This window comes from Henningerozyma blattae, chromosome 6, assembly GCF_000315915.1.
Source record: "Henningerozyma blattae CBS 6284 chromosome 6, complete genome".
NCBI lineage: Eukaryota > Fungi > Ascomycota > Saccharomycetes > Saccharomycetales > Saccharomycetaceae > Henningerozyma > Henningerozyma blattae.
The window spans coordinates 179,984-195,108 of NC_020190.1; the positions used below are offsets into that span (position 1 = coordinate 179,984).

Consider the following 15,125-nt stretch of genomic DNA (forward strand, 5'->3'; position numbering starts at 1 on the left):
TAAGAAAACCCAAAAAAAAGACATAATAACCATTAAAATATAATTTAGGAAGAAAACTCTATTCTTAGAAACGATTGGTACTATTGTATATTAGACTTTTATTATAAATTGCCAAGAAGACAATTCTTTTTTAACTTAATTGTAGTAACAAGGTATTAAAAATTTCAAAAAAAAAAAAAAAAAAAAAATTAAACAGATTGAGAAATAAAATACGACAAATATATTGCAATTACATCTTATAACTAGTAAATATTGTAATGGTAGATCATAAGAAGGAAGTCAACAAAGATAATGAGCTAACATATAAAGTTGGGGTTGCAGAAAATAAAAATGCACGATTTCGTCGAACGATGGAAGATGTGCATACTTTTGTAAAGAATTTTGCATCTAGATTAGACTGGGGCTACTTTGCTGTATTTGATGGGCATGCTGGTATTCAGGCCTCCAAATGGTGTGGGTCACATTTGCATACAGTAATTGAAGAAAAAATACTAGACGACGAAACAAGAGATATAAGAGATGTTTTAAACGAATCGTTTGTAACGATTGATAAACATATTAATTCAGAATTGACTGGCAGTAGTGGATGTACAGCAGCAGTATGTGTTCTTCGTTGGGAAGTTCCTGATGATATATCAGTAGATAATATCAATCTCACACAACATAAACGTAAATTATATACAGCAAATGTCGGTGACACTCGAATAGTATTGTTTAGAAATGGTAGTAGTATTAGATTAACATATGATCATAAGGCGTCAGATCAATTAGAGATGGAAAGAATTGAAAGTGCCGGTGGTTTAATTATGAAAAGTAGAGTGAATGGTATGTTAGCAGTTACACGTTCATTAGGTGATAAGTTTTTTGATAGCCTCGTAGTAGCGACACCCTTCACAACAAGCGTTGAGATAACCGACCAAGATGAGTTTTTAATTATTGCATGTGATGGGTTATGGGACGTTATTGAAGATCAAGAAGCATGTGAAATGATTAAAGATATTAACGACCCTAATGAAGCCGCTAAAATATTAGTTAGAATGGCATTAGAAAAAGGAACTACTGATAATGTTACAGTAATGGTAGTTTTCCTATAATAGACATTTGTAAAATTAAATTACAACCAATTATTAATCAAATCAAAATATATAATTTTAATCTCACTTCAAAGTTACTGTCAAGAAGTTCATCCTATGCATATAACAATAGCTACCTATATAATATAATAATTCAGTGTTGTTTTTATTTAATAAAAGATATAGTGAGATCTTATCACGTTTGTCAAGAAGAATATTTTTAGCATCTTAAGGGGGGAGGGAGTTGATTAGTTTTGAAATTTTTTTTTCCTAATAAAAAACTTTTATATAATATTAATGAAACTAATTGCTATAATTGTGTTTGGTGGTAATATATCGATAATTTAAACAGCATTGCTTCTAGATTGTTTGAATAAAAATTGTAATAAAGTGATTTGAGCAAAACTCATACCACAAATTAATAAAATCCCGTAAAATGAAAACCATTGGATTCTGCTCACCGTTGATTCAACAGTACTGTTGTTTCTGCTATTTCTACTTTTATAATATGATAAGTTTTTCTCCAGAATATACAATTGTCTCTCTATTGAATCAACTTTATCTTCTAATGATCTTTGCAATTCTTCTGTTTCATCATCATCTAAATTTCTTTGTTGTTTTCTTTGATCACGTCTTTGTCTTCTAGCATCTTGATCAACTTCACAAGTATATTGGATATCTATCTCTACAATTTTATCATGTTGTCTACCACCATAGAAACAAAATGCATATTCACCTTTATGTTCTGCTAAAAATTCCCATTCACCTTGTTGTTCTTGATTTCTAGAAATGAATGGTCTGTATGGATCATCGGGACCATAAATTTCATAATCAATTTTATAATCATCATTCATACTATATTGAACACCAAAATAATATGATACTGTACAACTAGTATCAGGAGTTAACATATAGATACATTCTTTTTTATTTTTTCAATTTCAAAGCTCATTGGGGAGCCAATGGCTTGATTGAATTGAGTTAGATATAAACATAAACTTCCTAATGTTTTGAGAAAACGCATCTTAATCTATAGGCTAGTATAGTAGTATGTAGTATTGCCAATTCTTTGAATTCTTCTAATTAGATTTTTAAAGCAACCGCTATCTATTTGATTGTTTTATCAATCTCTAAATTCTTTATTACTTTTATTGTTATTTACAATTTCAATATTTTTCCTGGGACGCGACTTGTGTTTTAGAATTGGCGGGATTTCGTGTCAATCAAAATACTCTCTCATAGGGTAAAATGAAAATAAAACAAAACTATTGAAAGATCATATCTAAGAGAGTATATAGAAAAATATAATACTGTTATTAATCTGGATTTTAAGCTCTAAAATAAGTATTCTTTCGAAGAGTTTCAATTTAAGTTAATAGTGATTTTATACACTTTTCTGGTTTATGAATTCAGGAGGAGGGAATAGCAAAATTGAAATATAAAACTAAGTGAAAGTAACAAGCAAAAAGAAACATTAATAACTTATTTTTTGTCATTTTAAAGCCTTACGCTCTATTGTAGTTCTGTTTGAAATCTTTTTAATTTTTATGTCACACCTTTCCAATTAGCGTCGTTTTCACGTGATCGGATTTCGTTTATCATATTTTATTAATTGAATTGAAGTAATAGACATTTCACATTTACAAATATATATTCGTTATTTGTGTAGCAAACCCTATTACATATAAACTTGAAAAAAAAAAGTTTAATTAAGCTTATCTGATATTTGATTTCAATATAATTAGCCAGATCATCTGGTATAAAGGTGGTTGCTACCAAGCTATTATTAAATATATTTTAGAAGTTAAAAATATCATTTCCTCATTAAAGATGCAACCTTCTGATAATCAAAGAGAATCTATTCCGAGTGCAATACAACAGTCTGCTATAACCACTAATAATAATTCTATAAATAATGCGAACAGTAGAAATGGTCATGATGGACATAATGATGTAATAGTAATAGAGAGTGATGCAGAAGAAGATGCTATAGATAAGAATAGAAATGTGCCTTGGTCTCAACCAAGAGATGAATTTCATAGATTTGCAAGAATATATGATAATATTAATGAACGTAATAACCATTCAAGCTTATCTGCAACTTTAGATAGAGGCAATACTCCAACTACAAGCATACCGAGAGGTACTCTTCCGACACAAACTTTCGAAGTTGGTCATCACAACAATGCTCCTGATAATAACGCAGATGATGATGACGATGATGATATTATAATTACTAATGAAATAATTGCACCTGTAGACCCAAGTGGTCCATTAAATCCAAGCACTGAATATGTAGATCTGGATAATGAAGCTGAATATAGTTCCAATAATAATTATGGACATTCAAGAACTTTAATTGTTGATGGTGATAATGATAATGCTGATGTTATTGATGATGGGAATGGGGCTGATGATTTGGTAATTGTTCAAGAAAGAACAAGTGCTCCCACTGTTACTTTAACTCTTCCTGGAAATCGTTCTATTCAAATAAATGCTGCACCAACCGATAGACCGGTAAGGTCTTCGTTTGGCTGGCAAGGTGGTGTACCGGATTCTCGTAGAGGAATGCTAGCAAGACGTTATAATAGCGTTCGACAACTATTTTTCAATTCGGATGAAGATGCTTCACGTAATGGATCAGATAGTGATTCATACGATGATGATTATACACCAGCTAGGCTACAAAGAATACAGAATAGAGAACGGAATGCCGTAAGGCAAAGAATGATGCAGCAAAGAAGGCAACAACAAATCTTACGTCAAGAACAGAGTAGAAATGAATCACCAATTATGGCTGAACTCCGAAGAAGAATAAATGCATACCCTCCTGATGTAAGAAGTATATTTGATCATGCAACTACCCTAAATGAATTTTTAGCTTTAATGCAATCCACTGCACCAATTACTTTAGAAGATAATCGTACTGATTTGATTGATATTTTTACTCTATATCGTGGGAATTTAACTCAAAACTGGATGATAAATAGAATGAATTCCAGTAGAGATAATTCAGCAAGAACAGCCTCTAGCACTCCAATGAGAAATATGCCTGCACATACAAGATTTGTTCAAGGATTTCTTCACTCTATTATGGGTTTAGGTGGTGATTTCCCATATGGTGGTACCGAAAGTGATGAGGAAGCAACTACCCAAAATATTATTAGAATGATAGAAGAACGTGAAGCAAATGAACGTGATAGTAAAGTTAAGCAATTAATGAAAAAAACTAAAAAGCAACAGGAAGATTTTGAAAATAAAGCAAAATATTTACCTAAAGGCTTCAGCGCATCATTTAGTCTTGTACCGAAAAAAATTATATCAATTGATGGAGATGATAGTAAAAGAGAAATTGTTACTGATGAATTTCTTGCAGAAGAATATGAAGAATTACCAGTCTGTTGTCTATGTGGTGTTGAATTGGGGGTTGGTATACCAGACTCCTTTAGAGGTATTACACCTGAGGAAAGTAAAGTATCTTTTGATAGTTTAGTAAAGAAATATAATATTCCATGTCCATATAATGCTTTATCGGCTCCTGGGGATATTGATAGAGATTTATCAAGGCGAACATATGTCGCATCATGTGGTCACTCATTCTGTGGTAGATGTGTTCGTAGGATCAATCATGCCAAAGAAAGTGGTAAAATTTCGAAGCAGAAATTAAAAGAATTGGTAGGACCCGAAAATCCTGATATATATGGACCCAAGACATGTCCTGCAACAGATTGTACAGGGAAATTAAGAAGAAAAGGACAGATGAGAGAAGTATACTTTTAATTGAATGTTTATAACGTATTATAAAAGAGAGTTAACGACTTCATTTGGATCGTAATACAGTTGATATATATACTGCATATGTAATAATAAAATCAGTATGATATTGGACATTTGAATATATAATAAAATAAATGCTTAGATGTGCAAGTTTGTTTGTTTTTTTATTTGCAAAGATTAGAGTAATGAATGAAAATGAATATATTAGCCATTGCTGTACATTAAAGCAAGCGGGTGATGTGATTCATAAAAAGTTCGATATCCGTTATTCTACCTGTATCTGATAGTTTAATCTATTATTCTATTATATGATTTTGAGGGAAACAATAATAGTAATTTTAAACCTATTAAACCTATCATACAGTTCACGTTCTTCTCGGATCAGCGGGTATGGTCAAAGATGATAGTCCACTACAAACTAGTTAATTTATAGTTAGTTATTCATTAATAATTTTTTTCTTTTGATTCGTTTAAAAACTAAATGAATAATAAAAAGATACCTAAGAAGACGCATAATGCAGTGAGAAATCCCATCATACATTCTTGATTTTTCTTTTCCAGAGGAGGTTGTTGAACATAAATTGGTTGACCGGCAGCATGTGCTTGCGGTGTTCCCATTTGAGGAATCGCTTGAGGACCCTGAGCAGCATAATATTGTGGAGGAGGTTGTTCGTAGTAAGCAGTTTGACCTTGTATTCTTATTCTTTCTTGAGTTTGTGAAGTTGAAGTTGTTGTATTTTCCTGAGTACCTTGGTAATATTGATTTTGTGACAGTGGTTTATTGTGTGGCGTGTGAAGATGACCTTTTACTGGGACTTCAGTGGTTTTCTTAGATTTTTCACTTGATTTTTTATTTGATTTCTTCTTTAAAGTCCCATCTGGGTTGTATAAGGATTTTTCATTAGTGAAACCTGGAGTTGTTGTCTTTGCGGCAGCTTTTGAACTCGACCCTACGGCTGCTGTTGACATATTTAATTTTAGGTTTACTAGATTAAAGTTGGGTTAGTTGGATGCTGTTGTCTTTAATAAATTGTATATTTATTATTTAGAAATACTTGAAATGTTTTATTAATGTTTTATTAATGGTTAATTAATTAGATATGAAGAAAAAATAAGAATAAAATAAATGGGTATCCAATAAATTCTATCAAAGAATGAAAAAGAAATTATAAAAGGGATAATTAAGGACAAGAATTTAGCACCAATGGGGTATGGATAGCAGTTTCTTTCCAACTAAAAACTGACAGGCTATATGTATCTACAATGTATTTATATATATTTATATACAGGGATGGCGCATATGCAAGGTTGGTATCACTTGTAATAACAAGTAAATAACTGTAAATTATAAATATATGCAAATGGCATCGCCAGAAAATTCTCACAATTGCTGGTTAAAAAGAGTAATACTGGAATAAAAAAAAAAGAGCCTAAAAGGAACTCATTAAGGTTAGGAAAATAGTAATACAACTCTAGATCTACTTGCTTAACTAGAGAAGCTTTCTTCATTCAAGAAATCGTACTAATATTATATTTCCTCAAACCTATAAGGTTTATCCCCTTAGACTTAGTTTAATGCATTCATATCAATCAAAACGATGGTGTCGATTAAATACATAGCCATCAACAATAACCCCATACAAGAAGAATTATTTCTATTTCTATTTCTATTTTTTACTTTTATTTTTTTAGTAAAAAGGCACTGTTTAGAATAGGGGGCTTTTTAGTCAGAAGACGGATTCTCTTAGAAGGTCTCCAATTTAGGTATAATTCTAATAAAAAATAACAAGGATTAAAATGGACTCCGGTCAGTATACACGATACTTTTGAGAACTGTTAATAGCCGATATTTCGGTTTCAAGTTTGCCAAGTAACTAGGTTCTTAAGATGTTCTGTCTATTTATATAACTATGAATTTTTTTCAAGCCTTGAGCATTAAACCATTAACCTTGTTTATTTCTTTTTTTTTTTGGCTTTTTTCTTAATTTCAAAAAGTGTCAGTAAATAGAAAACTAGTGTGATTAAATTTCTTGATAATGAATGAATGGAAAGTAATCGTTTGTGAAAATACCTGGAACTTAAGGGTATCTTATGCTATATACCCCTTTTAGAAGGGTAATAGATAACACCTATTAGGATAAAATGGATTCCGCATTCAGTAAGAATTATCATGGACCAGGATATGTTGTTTCATAAATAATTAATAGGTGAGATAATCGATATTCAAATACATTTCTCTATATCGCATATATTTTGATAATTCCATTATACTTTTCTTGTTTGGTAATATATTATTTTTTCCCTTTATTTGACGGAGAATTTAATACGTTAGAACTAGAATACGATAATTACATATCATTATAAACGGCTTATTCAAACAGGTCCCTAATGGACTGACCACTTCTAGCAATAACAGCTACAAATATATACCTTCCAATAGTGAATAAGATAGTCGTTATTCATTAGCATTGCTGTAAAGTTTAACGCCAACCCTAACTTTTCTGGGCACAGTTTTGTTATGAGTAGGGTTGTTACTGTTCCTAGGAGAATTGCCAAACCACCGGAATAGGAATTTTTACGTTCTACTCGCGTAGAAAAATATTTTTTTTTTTATTTGGGAAATACTTTAGTGACAAAACTGACGGGATTTTCAAGATTACAATATATATCCTTTCATTTATTAATTATTATTATTATTATTATTATTATTATTATTATTATTATTATTATTATTATTATTATTATTATTATTATTATTATTATTATCAAAATAGAATAATAAAAAAAATAAAAATAAATAAATAAAGATAAATAAATAATAGAGATAAAAGGTTGTTATTTTCTTCTTTTTAAGAAAGAAAGAAAAAAAAAAGTAATAGCATTATCGCCATACATTAATAGATCATCCGTGAATTAATCCAATTCAGATCAATTCGAGTTTATCGATAACAACATTTTAGAAGTTTTTGAAATCAAATAAATCATATCGTGAGAGAAGAATTTAATAATATAATATAATTTCAACAATATATATTGCACAATGATTCTCACAAGAAGATTTTTCAAGCTGCTGAAACTTATCTCTGCAGTAATTGTTCTTACTGGTTTATTCATTGCAACTAATAATTATTTGGATGATGCTGTTTCTGTTTCAGTATCTGATTATACACAACGTTTACAAAGTTATATTAATCTATCACCGGAAATAGTAAATTCTAATAATGAAAAACCCCCATTAACGGCAGAGATCATATCTGAGGATTCTTCGAATGTTAATCATATGGCTACTGTAACATCTACTGCAAACAATAACAATAATATTAATTCGAATTCCAAGCTTTCCAATCCTAAATCCAATTCAGGATCTAGTTCTTCCAAATCTAATATCAAAACACAAGAAGATGATGAAGCCACTAGAAAACAAAAAGTTTATAAATTTTATCAAGATATCTTTAATATTTTAAAAAATACCACTATTCCAGGCAAAAGTGATCGAGTTTATAAATTAGAATGTCAATTGAAAGGAGATGTTGGTACTAGACCAGATAATTATAAAGAATGGTATAAATTGACTAGTAAAGAATTATCCAATTGTTTAGAAGTTCCATATGAAACTGCCAAGATGTTACAAGAAAGTCATGCTGATTATGTTGATAAGATTGGTTCTTTAGTATTACCAAAAGTCGCATATGGCGGTAAAGGTATTGTTACTGTTGGTGGTGGTAAATTTTCAGTATTGGCATTTTTAATTATTAGAACTTTAAGAAATTTAGGTACATCATTACCAGTAGAAGTTTTCATTCCACCAAGTGATGAAGGTGAAACTGATTTTTGTAACAACGTTTTACCACAATATAATGCTAAATGTATTTATATGACTGATATTTTACCCAAGGAATTTGTCGATGAATTTGAATTTAAAGGTTATCAATTTAAATCTTTGGCAATGATTGCATCAAGTTTTGATGATTTATTGATGCTTGATGCTGATAATTTCCCTATTAAAGATTTGGATAATATTTTCGAACAAGAACCATATACTTCCACTGGATTAGTGATGTGGCCTGATTTCTGGAGACGTACTACAAACCCAGTATATTATTCTATTGCTGATGTTCCTGTTAATGAAAAAAAGAGAGTTCGTAATACATTTGATGATTTAACTCCAGTAGAGATTTATACCGAAGATATCAGTGATTTATCAGATGTCCCCTTCCATGATCTAGAAGGTACTTTACCAGATGTCTCTACTGAATCCGGTCAACTAATGATTAATAAAGAAAAGCATATTGCTACAGTGTTATTAGCTTTGTATTATAATTTCAATGGTCCAACTTGGTATTATCCAATCTTTTCTCAAAAAGCTGCTGGTGAAGGTGATAAAGAAACTTTCATTGCAGCAGCAAACTTCTATGGCTTAAGTTATTATCAAGTTAGAACCTCAGTAGGTGTTGATGGTTATCATCAAAGTGACGATAAGGGATTCCGTGGTGTAGCCATGTTACAACATGATTTTGTTCAAGATTATGAAAGATATGAAAGAGCAAGAAATGAAATAGATATCAAATATGGTGGTGCAAAGAAAGTTATGAAATATGATTATAATTATTCGCCAGATGATTTTTATAAGACTTATTTTGATAGTGGAGATGATTCCAATGTTAATCAACCTATTAAAGAAGTAGATATCATGTTTGTTCATTCCAATTTACCAAAATTCGATCCATTCACATTATGGGATGAAAATGATTTAACTTTAGACGGATCTCATTTCAGATCATATCTGAAATTACCACATTTGACTCACTACGATTTAGAATATGAAAATTTCAAAATCTTCCATCAAAGTTTATGTGTATTGAAAAACCAATTCAAATATTTGGAAGATAAATTCCAAGGTAAAGAATCTAATAGGGAATCCATGTGTAATTATATCATGGATAGATTGAAATATTTGACAGACACCCATGAAATGGCATTAAAGGGTCCAATATCAGCTTAATAATATACTATCTTAACACATTTACGCTGGGCTGGTGCCTCAAACTCCACACCCTTTCTCACCTCCTCACCTCCTCACATTCTCGCCCTTTTACCCTCTCACCACTTCTTATATACCATTGTACAATTATTTTTGTGTATATTACATTAATGCTTCTATTAAAGTCATGCTCTTTTTTTTTATAAATTCTGTATAAGGTCCACACAGCCCCAATTTCAGTTTAGCCCTGGCTAACCCTAACACCGAGCCTATTTTCACGTAACCCTGACGCGAAAATTTATCCTGGTCAGCTGACGCGTTTCCTGAAAAGGGCTCATCTATTTCGTGCACCATTTTCTGTGGCCGTGCTGTCCTTTCCTCTTTCAATCACTGGGTGCTACGTAGTTTTCTGGGCCAGCCGCTTCGTTGGTAAACCCGGGAATTTTTTTTTAGTGGAAAAAAGAGACAAAAAGGAAATGGCCTATATTAATCATTTTTCTTTTCTTTTTTTATTGATTTCTCTCAATATTGGATTGAGGTTCCGTAATGATGGAATTTTTCAATTTAATATTTATTATATTATACAACGCCAAATATATACATCATTAAACTATATTTATCAATAAATAAATAATCTAAAAAAAAAGCTTAAAAAAAAAGAGGAAAAAGACACTTTCATAAACTTCTGTTTTAGAAAGCTTATATATTAAACCTCCTTATATATATAGTAATAAAAAAAAATAATAATAAAATAATAGGAACAAAAAAAGATTTAATTTTTTTTTCCACTTCTTCTAAAAAGTTTTGCTAGGTTAATAACAAACATTTCAATTAATTATTAAACAATGGGTATTAGTTTAAAGAAAAAAATATTAGATTGCTAAGTATGACATGTCTGCTTCTGCTACTGGTATTTTTTGTCATTCAGAATGCAAACTCGATCAGTTTCAATGCAGATTCTATTACAAATTCATTAGTATCATCAACTGGTAATTCCAATACTCATCCAGATTCTAATGCTTTGAAAAATAATAATATAAAAGACGACAAAACTAGAAAAATTTCAGATAAATCTTCGGAAAAGGGTAACGATGCAGGTGTCGATGCTCAGTTCGACAAGATCAAGCAAGAGGTAGGTTTGGATACCGGTAAGACAACTCAAGGAGGTTTACCAAGCTCTATAGGAACTGCTACTGATAATAAGATTAGTAATAACGATGAGAATGGAACATTCGATGCTGCTAAAGAATATGCCATGATTTTGGATCTGTCGCCAGTGATTATCTTCTCAAAGAGCTATTGTCCATTTAGTTCTAATTTGAAACAATTGTTATCCAAGGAATTCTCTTTCACACCAAACTATTATGTCATTGAATTGGATAGACATAGTCATGGTGCTGAATTACAAGCTTATATTGCTAAAAAAACTGATAGATCTACTGTGCCAAACATGATTGTTAATGGTATTTCTAGAGGTGGTAGAGATGAGATTGTTGCTTTGAACGATGAAGGGAAGTTATTAGAAGCTTTGAATGACTGGAGTGATAATACATTCACTGTAAAACAAGCTGAAAAACCATCAAACAATTAAAAAAAAAAAAAAACAATAAAAAAATAAAAAAAAATATAATATTTGGGCATTTTATTTTGATACCATATGACGACATCATAGAATTAAATTATATATAAATAGACAATCTCTAGATGTTTAAAAAATTAGTTTCGTATAATTTTTTTTTTTTACAAATGTGTCACTAGCATATTTGAATAGTTGCAAATTACAAGACTATCCAATTTAAAAAAAAATAATAATAATAAAGAATGAATCCTTTGAGCTGCAATTTGTATTCAAGACTGTTTTGTCTAAGTATCTTGGATAAATTAACCATAGTATAACCTGGAAGCATTACTATAAATAACAACCCACTTTGCATATCTCTTGTAACGTACAAATCAACCTTCACATATACATATATTTACCAAGAATTTATGATTGTACGCATCAAAACAAGTAAGTTACCCTTATTTGTCTCTTCAAGAGAAAAACATCGTTAATGATGTCTTTTTTTTCCATATTTCATCATCTTACATGACTCATTCTCCTTATGTATTAATCCTTTTTAATGAAAGTCTTTTATAGCCCTGGTCATATTTCATAGATTTATATTGATATAATTATAATAAATAATTCACAGAAAAAGATTTCACCACCCGTGCACCAAGATTGAAATTTTCCTTCCTAAAATAGTAATCACCTAAACACCTTGCACGTTTTGTTTTCTTAGGATTTTTTTTTCCACCACAATTTTGATTACCTTCTAATATCACTTGACAACCTTTAATTCTTTTTTTTTCTTTTGTTTCACTACTGAACTTTCAATAGTATATATATAAAAAACCAAGACTTCCATACTTTCTGATAAACATTCTTAAAATCAATTCAATAAGCTCCTCAAGCCTTCCCTCTCAATTAATTATACATAATGACTTATACTACCAGACAAATTGGTGCTAAGAACACCTTGGACTACAGAGTCTTTATTGAAAAAAACGGTAAACCGGTCTCTGCCTTCCATGATATCCCATTATACGCTGATGAAGAAAAACAAATTTTCAACATGGTTGTTGAAATCCCAAGATGGTCTAATGCTAAATTGGAAATCACCAAGGAAGAACCATTGAACCCAATCATCCAAGATACCAAGAAGGGTAAGTTAAGATTCGTCCGTAACTGTTTCCCACACCATGGTTACATTCACAATTACGGTGCTTTCCCACAAACTTGGGAAGACCCAAACGTTGTCCACCCAGACACTAAAGCTGTTGGTGACAATGATCCAATTGATGTTTTGGAAATCGGTGAAACCATTGGTTACACTGGTCAAGTCAAACAAGTCAAAGTATTGGGTGTTATGGCTTTATTAGATGAAGGTGAAACCGATTGGAAAGTTATTGCCATCGATGTTACCGATCCATTAGCCTCTAAGTTGAATGACATTGAAGATGTTGAAAAATACTTCCCAGGTTTATTAAGAGCCACTAATGAATGGTTTAGAATCTACAAAATCCCAGATGGTAAACCAGAAAACCAATTTGCTTTCTCCGGTGAAGCCAAAAACAAGAAATATGCTTTGGACGTCATCAAGGAAACCAACGAATCTTGGAAGACTTTGATCCAAGGTAAGTCCGTTGACTCCAAGGGTATCAATTTGGAAAACACCACTTTGAAGGAAACTCCAACTTTCCAAGAAGTCAACCAAGTTCCAGCTGCTTCTCCAAAGGAAGATGCTCCAATTGACAAATCCATTGACAAATGGTTCTTCATCTCTGGCTCTGCCTAGATTATGATCGTATAGATATATATTTATGTTTGTATATATACATTAATGTTTGCTTTTTTTTCCTTAAAGAAAATAAACTAAATTAATTTAATTTTAATGACATATGCGAAAATGAACGTAAAAGATGATTAAAAATATATTACAAAATACATAAGTTATATAAAATTTAGAACTGGAATATGAGTGAATGGAAAAATGCGAATGTGAAGTTTCGACGACTTATGATCTTTCGCCTCTCAATCTTCTGGCCAATTTGATATCCTTCTTTTGGATGGTAACTCTCTTGGCATGAATGGCAGCCAAGTTCGTATCTTCGAATAAGGAAACTAAGTAAGCTTCGACAGATTCTTGAAGAGCACCAATGGCAGAAGATTGGAATCTTAAATCGGTTTTGAAATCTTGAGCGATTTCACGAACCAATCTTTGGAAAGGTAATTTTCTAATCAGTAGTTCAGTAGATTTTTGGAATCTTCTGATTTCTCTTAAAGCAACAGTACCTGGCTTATATCTGTGAGGTTTCTTAACACCACCGGTAGATGGAGCAGATTTTCTGGCAGCCTTGGAAGCTAATTGTTTTCTTGGTGCTTTACCACCAGTGGATTTTCTTGCTGTTTGTTTGGTTCTAGCCATTGTGAATGTGTTTGATGATGTTTTGATATTGTTCTATATCAAGACAGGATTCCAATATTTGAAACATAAAGATGTGGTTTATATATGAATTAAAAAATGTTAAAAAATATTAAAAATAATTATAAACTATTATGCTTGAATATATGAAATAATAAAAACTAAATTAAGGTAAATATTTTGGATATAATTAGAATAACTTAACTAGGATGTGATGGTGTGAAAAAAGCATCCCGGTGCGAAAACCGTGGTCCGGCTATTTTAAATTTTTCTCACACGTGAAGTGAAAAAATGAAAAAGAAATGGAAAAAATTGAAAATGGTGAAAATAAAAATAACACGGTCCGAGGGTTTCACCCTGCAACGCGAAAAATTGAGCCCTGTAATAAAGGGTTAGGCAATAGACATTAGAGTATATATAAGAGAGCTTAAATTGATTAAATTGTGATTAGAAAATATATGTTTCAAAGATAGATAATAAACACAAACAAGCAAACTTACAAACTTGCAAAGTTTTTTAATCATATATACAAATCATAATGTCCGGTAGAGGTAAAGGTGGTAAAGGTTTAGGTAAAGGTGGTGCCAAGCGTCACAGAAAGATTCTAAGAGATAACATTCAAGGTATTACAAAACCAGCTATCAGAAGATTAGCAAGAAGAGGTGGTGTCAAGCGTATTTCTGGTTTAATTTACGAAGAAGTCAGAGCTGTTTTAAAATCATTTTTAGAATCTGTTATTAGAGATGCTGTTACTTACACAGAACACGCCAAGAGAAAGACTGTTACTTCTTTGGATGTGGTTTACGCTTTAAAGAGACAGGGTAGAACTCTGTATGGTTTCGGTGGTTAATAGTCGCCTGTTTCAATATTCAATAATTAACTAGATATGTACATTATGTCTTTATACTTTTATATGCATTTTACGTTTACATTTTAATACGTTTTAATTTTATTTTTTTAATTAAAAAGAAGATTTTTTTAGTGACGCGTCTGATTTATGACGCGTTGCCACTTGAAATTGTTTATTTATGTTTAAATTATAGTATTGCAGTTTTCTTAAATTATTAGATTTAATAAATATACTTGGATAATAATTAAATGTAAATACAAAGAAATGTATAATTTCATACTATTATTTCTTGAAGGTAATTTAATTCGTTTAGTATAATAGGTGTACTAACTTATACACATACTTGACTTTTTTATATTATTTTATTTATTTATTTGACATCTTTATATAAATCATAAGCTGTACGAATATTCCTAGTACATAGCCTTTCTGCTCTGTCGAGAGTAGAATCGCATGCAAATCAAGTGTGATGATCG

At 30.9% G+C, this 15,125-nt stretch overlaps 9 protein-coding genes across 9 annotated transcripts; 6 read left to right on the forward strand and 3 right to left on the reverse strand.

The window, feature by feature from the left end:
* Positions 1-257: 257 nt before the first annotated feature.
* On the forward strand, positions 258-1,094 carry PTC1 (type 2C protein phosphatase PTC1; the record flags this gene model as incomplete). The annotated part of the gene is made up of 1 exon (XM_004181086.1): positions 258-1,094. One exon carries the CDS (start codon positions 258-260, stop codon positions 1,092-1,094), a length of 837 nt encoding a protein of 278 aa, XP_004181134.1.
* Positions 1,095-1,417: 323 nt separating this feature from the next.
* ERP3 (Erp3p) lies at positions 1,418-1,984 on the reverse strand (the record flags this gene model as incomplete). The annotated part of the gene is made up of 1 exon (XM_004181087.1): positions 1,418-1,984. The coding sequence occupies one exon, from the start codon at positions 1,982-1,984 to the stop codon at positions 1,418-1,420; it is 567 nt and encodes a 188-aa protein (XP_004181135.1).
* A 919-nt stretch (positions 1,985-2,903) lies between these two features.
* Positions 2,904-4,853, forward strand: SLX5 (SUMO-targeted ubiquitin ligase complex subunit SLX5; the record flags this gene model as incomplete). The annotated part of the gene is made up of 1 exon (XM_004181088.1): positions 2,904-4,853. One exon carries the CDS (start codon positions 2,904-2,906, stop codon positions 4,851-4,853), a length of 1,950 nt encoding a protein of 649 aa, XP_004181136.1.
* A 474-nt stretch (positions 4,854-5,327) lies between these two features.
* TBLA0F00730 (uncharacterized protein) lies at positions 5,328-5,819 on the reverse strand (the record flags this gene model as incomplete). Its single annotated transcript, XM_004181089.1, has 1 exon — positions 5,328-5,819. The coding sequence occupies one exon, from the start codon at positions 5,817-5,819 to the stop codon at positions 5,328-5,330; it is 492 nt and encodes a 163-aa protein (XP_004181137.1).
* Positions 5,820-7,890: 2,071 nt separating this feature from the next.
* MNN2 (alpha-1,2-mannosyltransferase MNN2) lies at positions 7,891-9,852 on the forward strand (the record flags this gene model as incomplete). Its single annotated transcript, XM_004181090.1, has 1 exon — positions 7,891-9,852. The coding sequence occupies one exon, from the start codon at positions 7,891-7,893 to the stop codon at positions 9,850-9,852; it is 1,962 nt and encodes a 653-aa protein (XP_004181138.1).
* Positions 9,853-10,717: 865 nt separating this feature from the next.
* Positions 10,718-11,422, forward strand: GRX6 (glutathione-disulfide reductase GRX6; the record flags this gene model as incomplete). The annotated part of the gene is made up of 1 exon (XM_004181091.1): positions 10,718-11,422. The coding sequence occupies one exon, from the start codon at positions 10,718-10,720 to the stop codon at positions 11,420-11,422; it is 705 nt and encodes a 234-aa protein (XP_004181139.1).
* An 892-nt stretch (positions 11,423-12,314) lies between these two features.
* IPP1 (inorganic diphosphatase IPP1) lies at positions 12,315-13,172 on the forward strand (the record flags this gene model as incomplete). Its single annotated transcript, XM_004181092.1, has 1 exon — positions 12,315-13,172. The coding sequence occupies one exon, from the start codon at positions 12,315-12,317 to the stop codon at positions 13,170-13,172; it is 858 nt and encodes a 285-aa protein (XP_004181140.1).
* Positions 13,173-13,391: 219 nt separating this feature from the next.
* Positions 13,392-13,802, reverse strand: HHT1 (histone H3; the record flags this gene model as incomplete). Its single annotated transcript, XM_004181093.1, has 1 exon — positions 13,392-13,802. One exon carries the CDS (start codon positions 13,800-13,802, stop codon positions 13,392-13,394), a length of 411 nt encoding a protein of 136 aa, XP_004181141.1.
* Positions 13,803-14,337: 535 nt separating this feature from the next.
* Positions 14,338-14,649, forward strand: HHF1 (histone H4; the record flags this gene model as incomplete). Its single annotated transcript, XM_004181094.1, has 1 exon — positions 14,338-14,649. The coding sequence occupies one exon, from the start codon at positions 14,338-14,340 to the stop codon at positions 14,647-14,649; it is 312 nt and encodes a 103-aa protein (XP_004181142.1).
* Between the last annotated feature and the right edge of the window lie 476 nt (positions 14,650-15,125).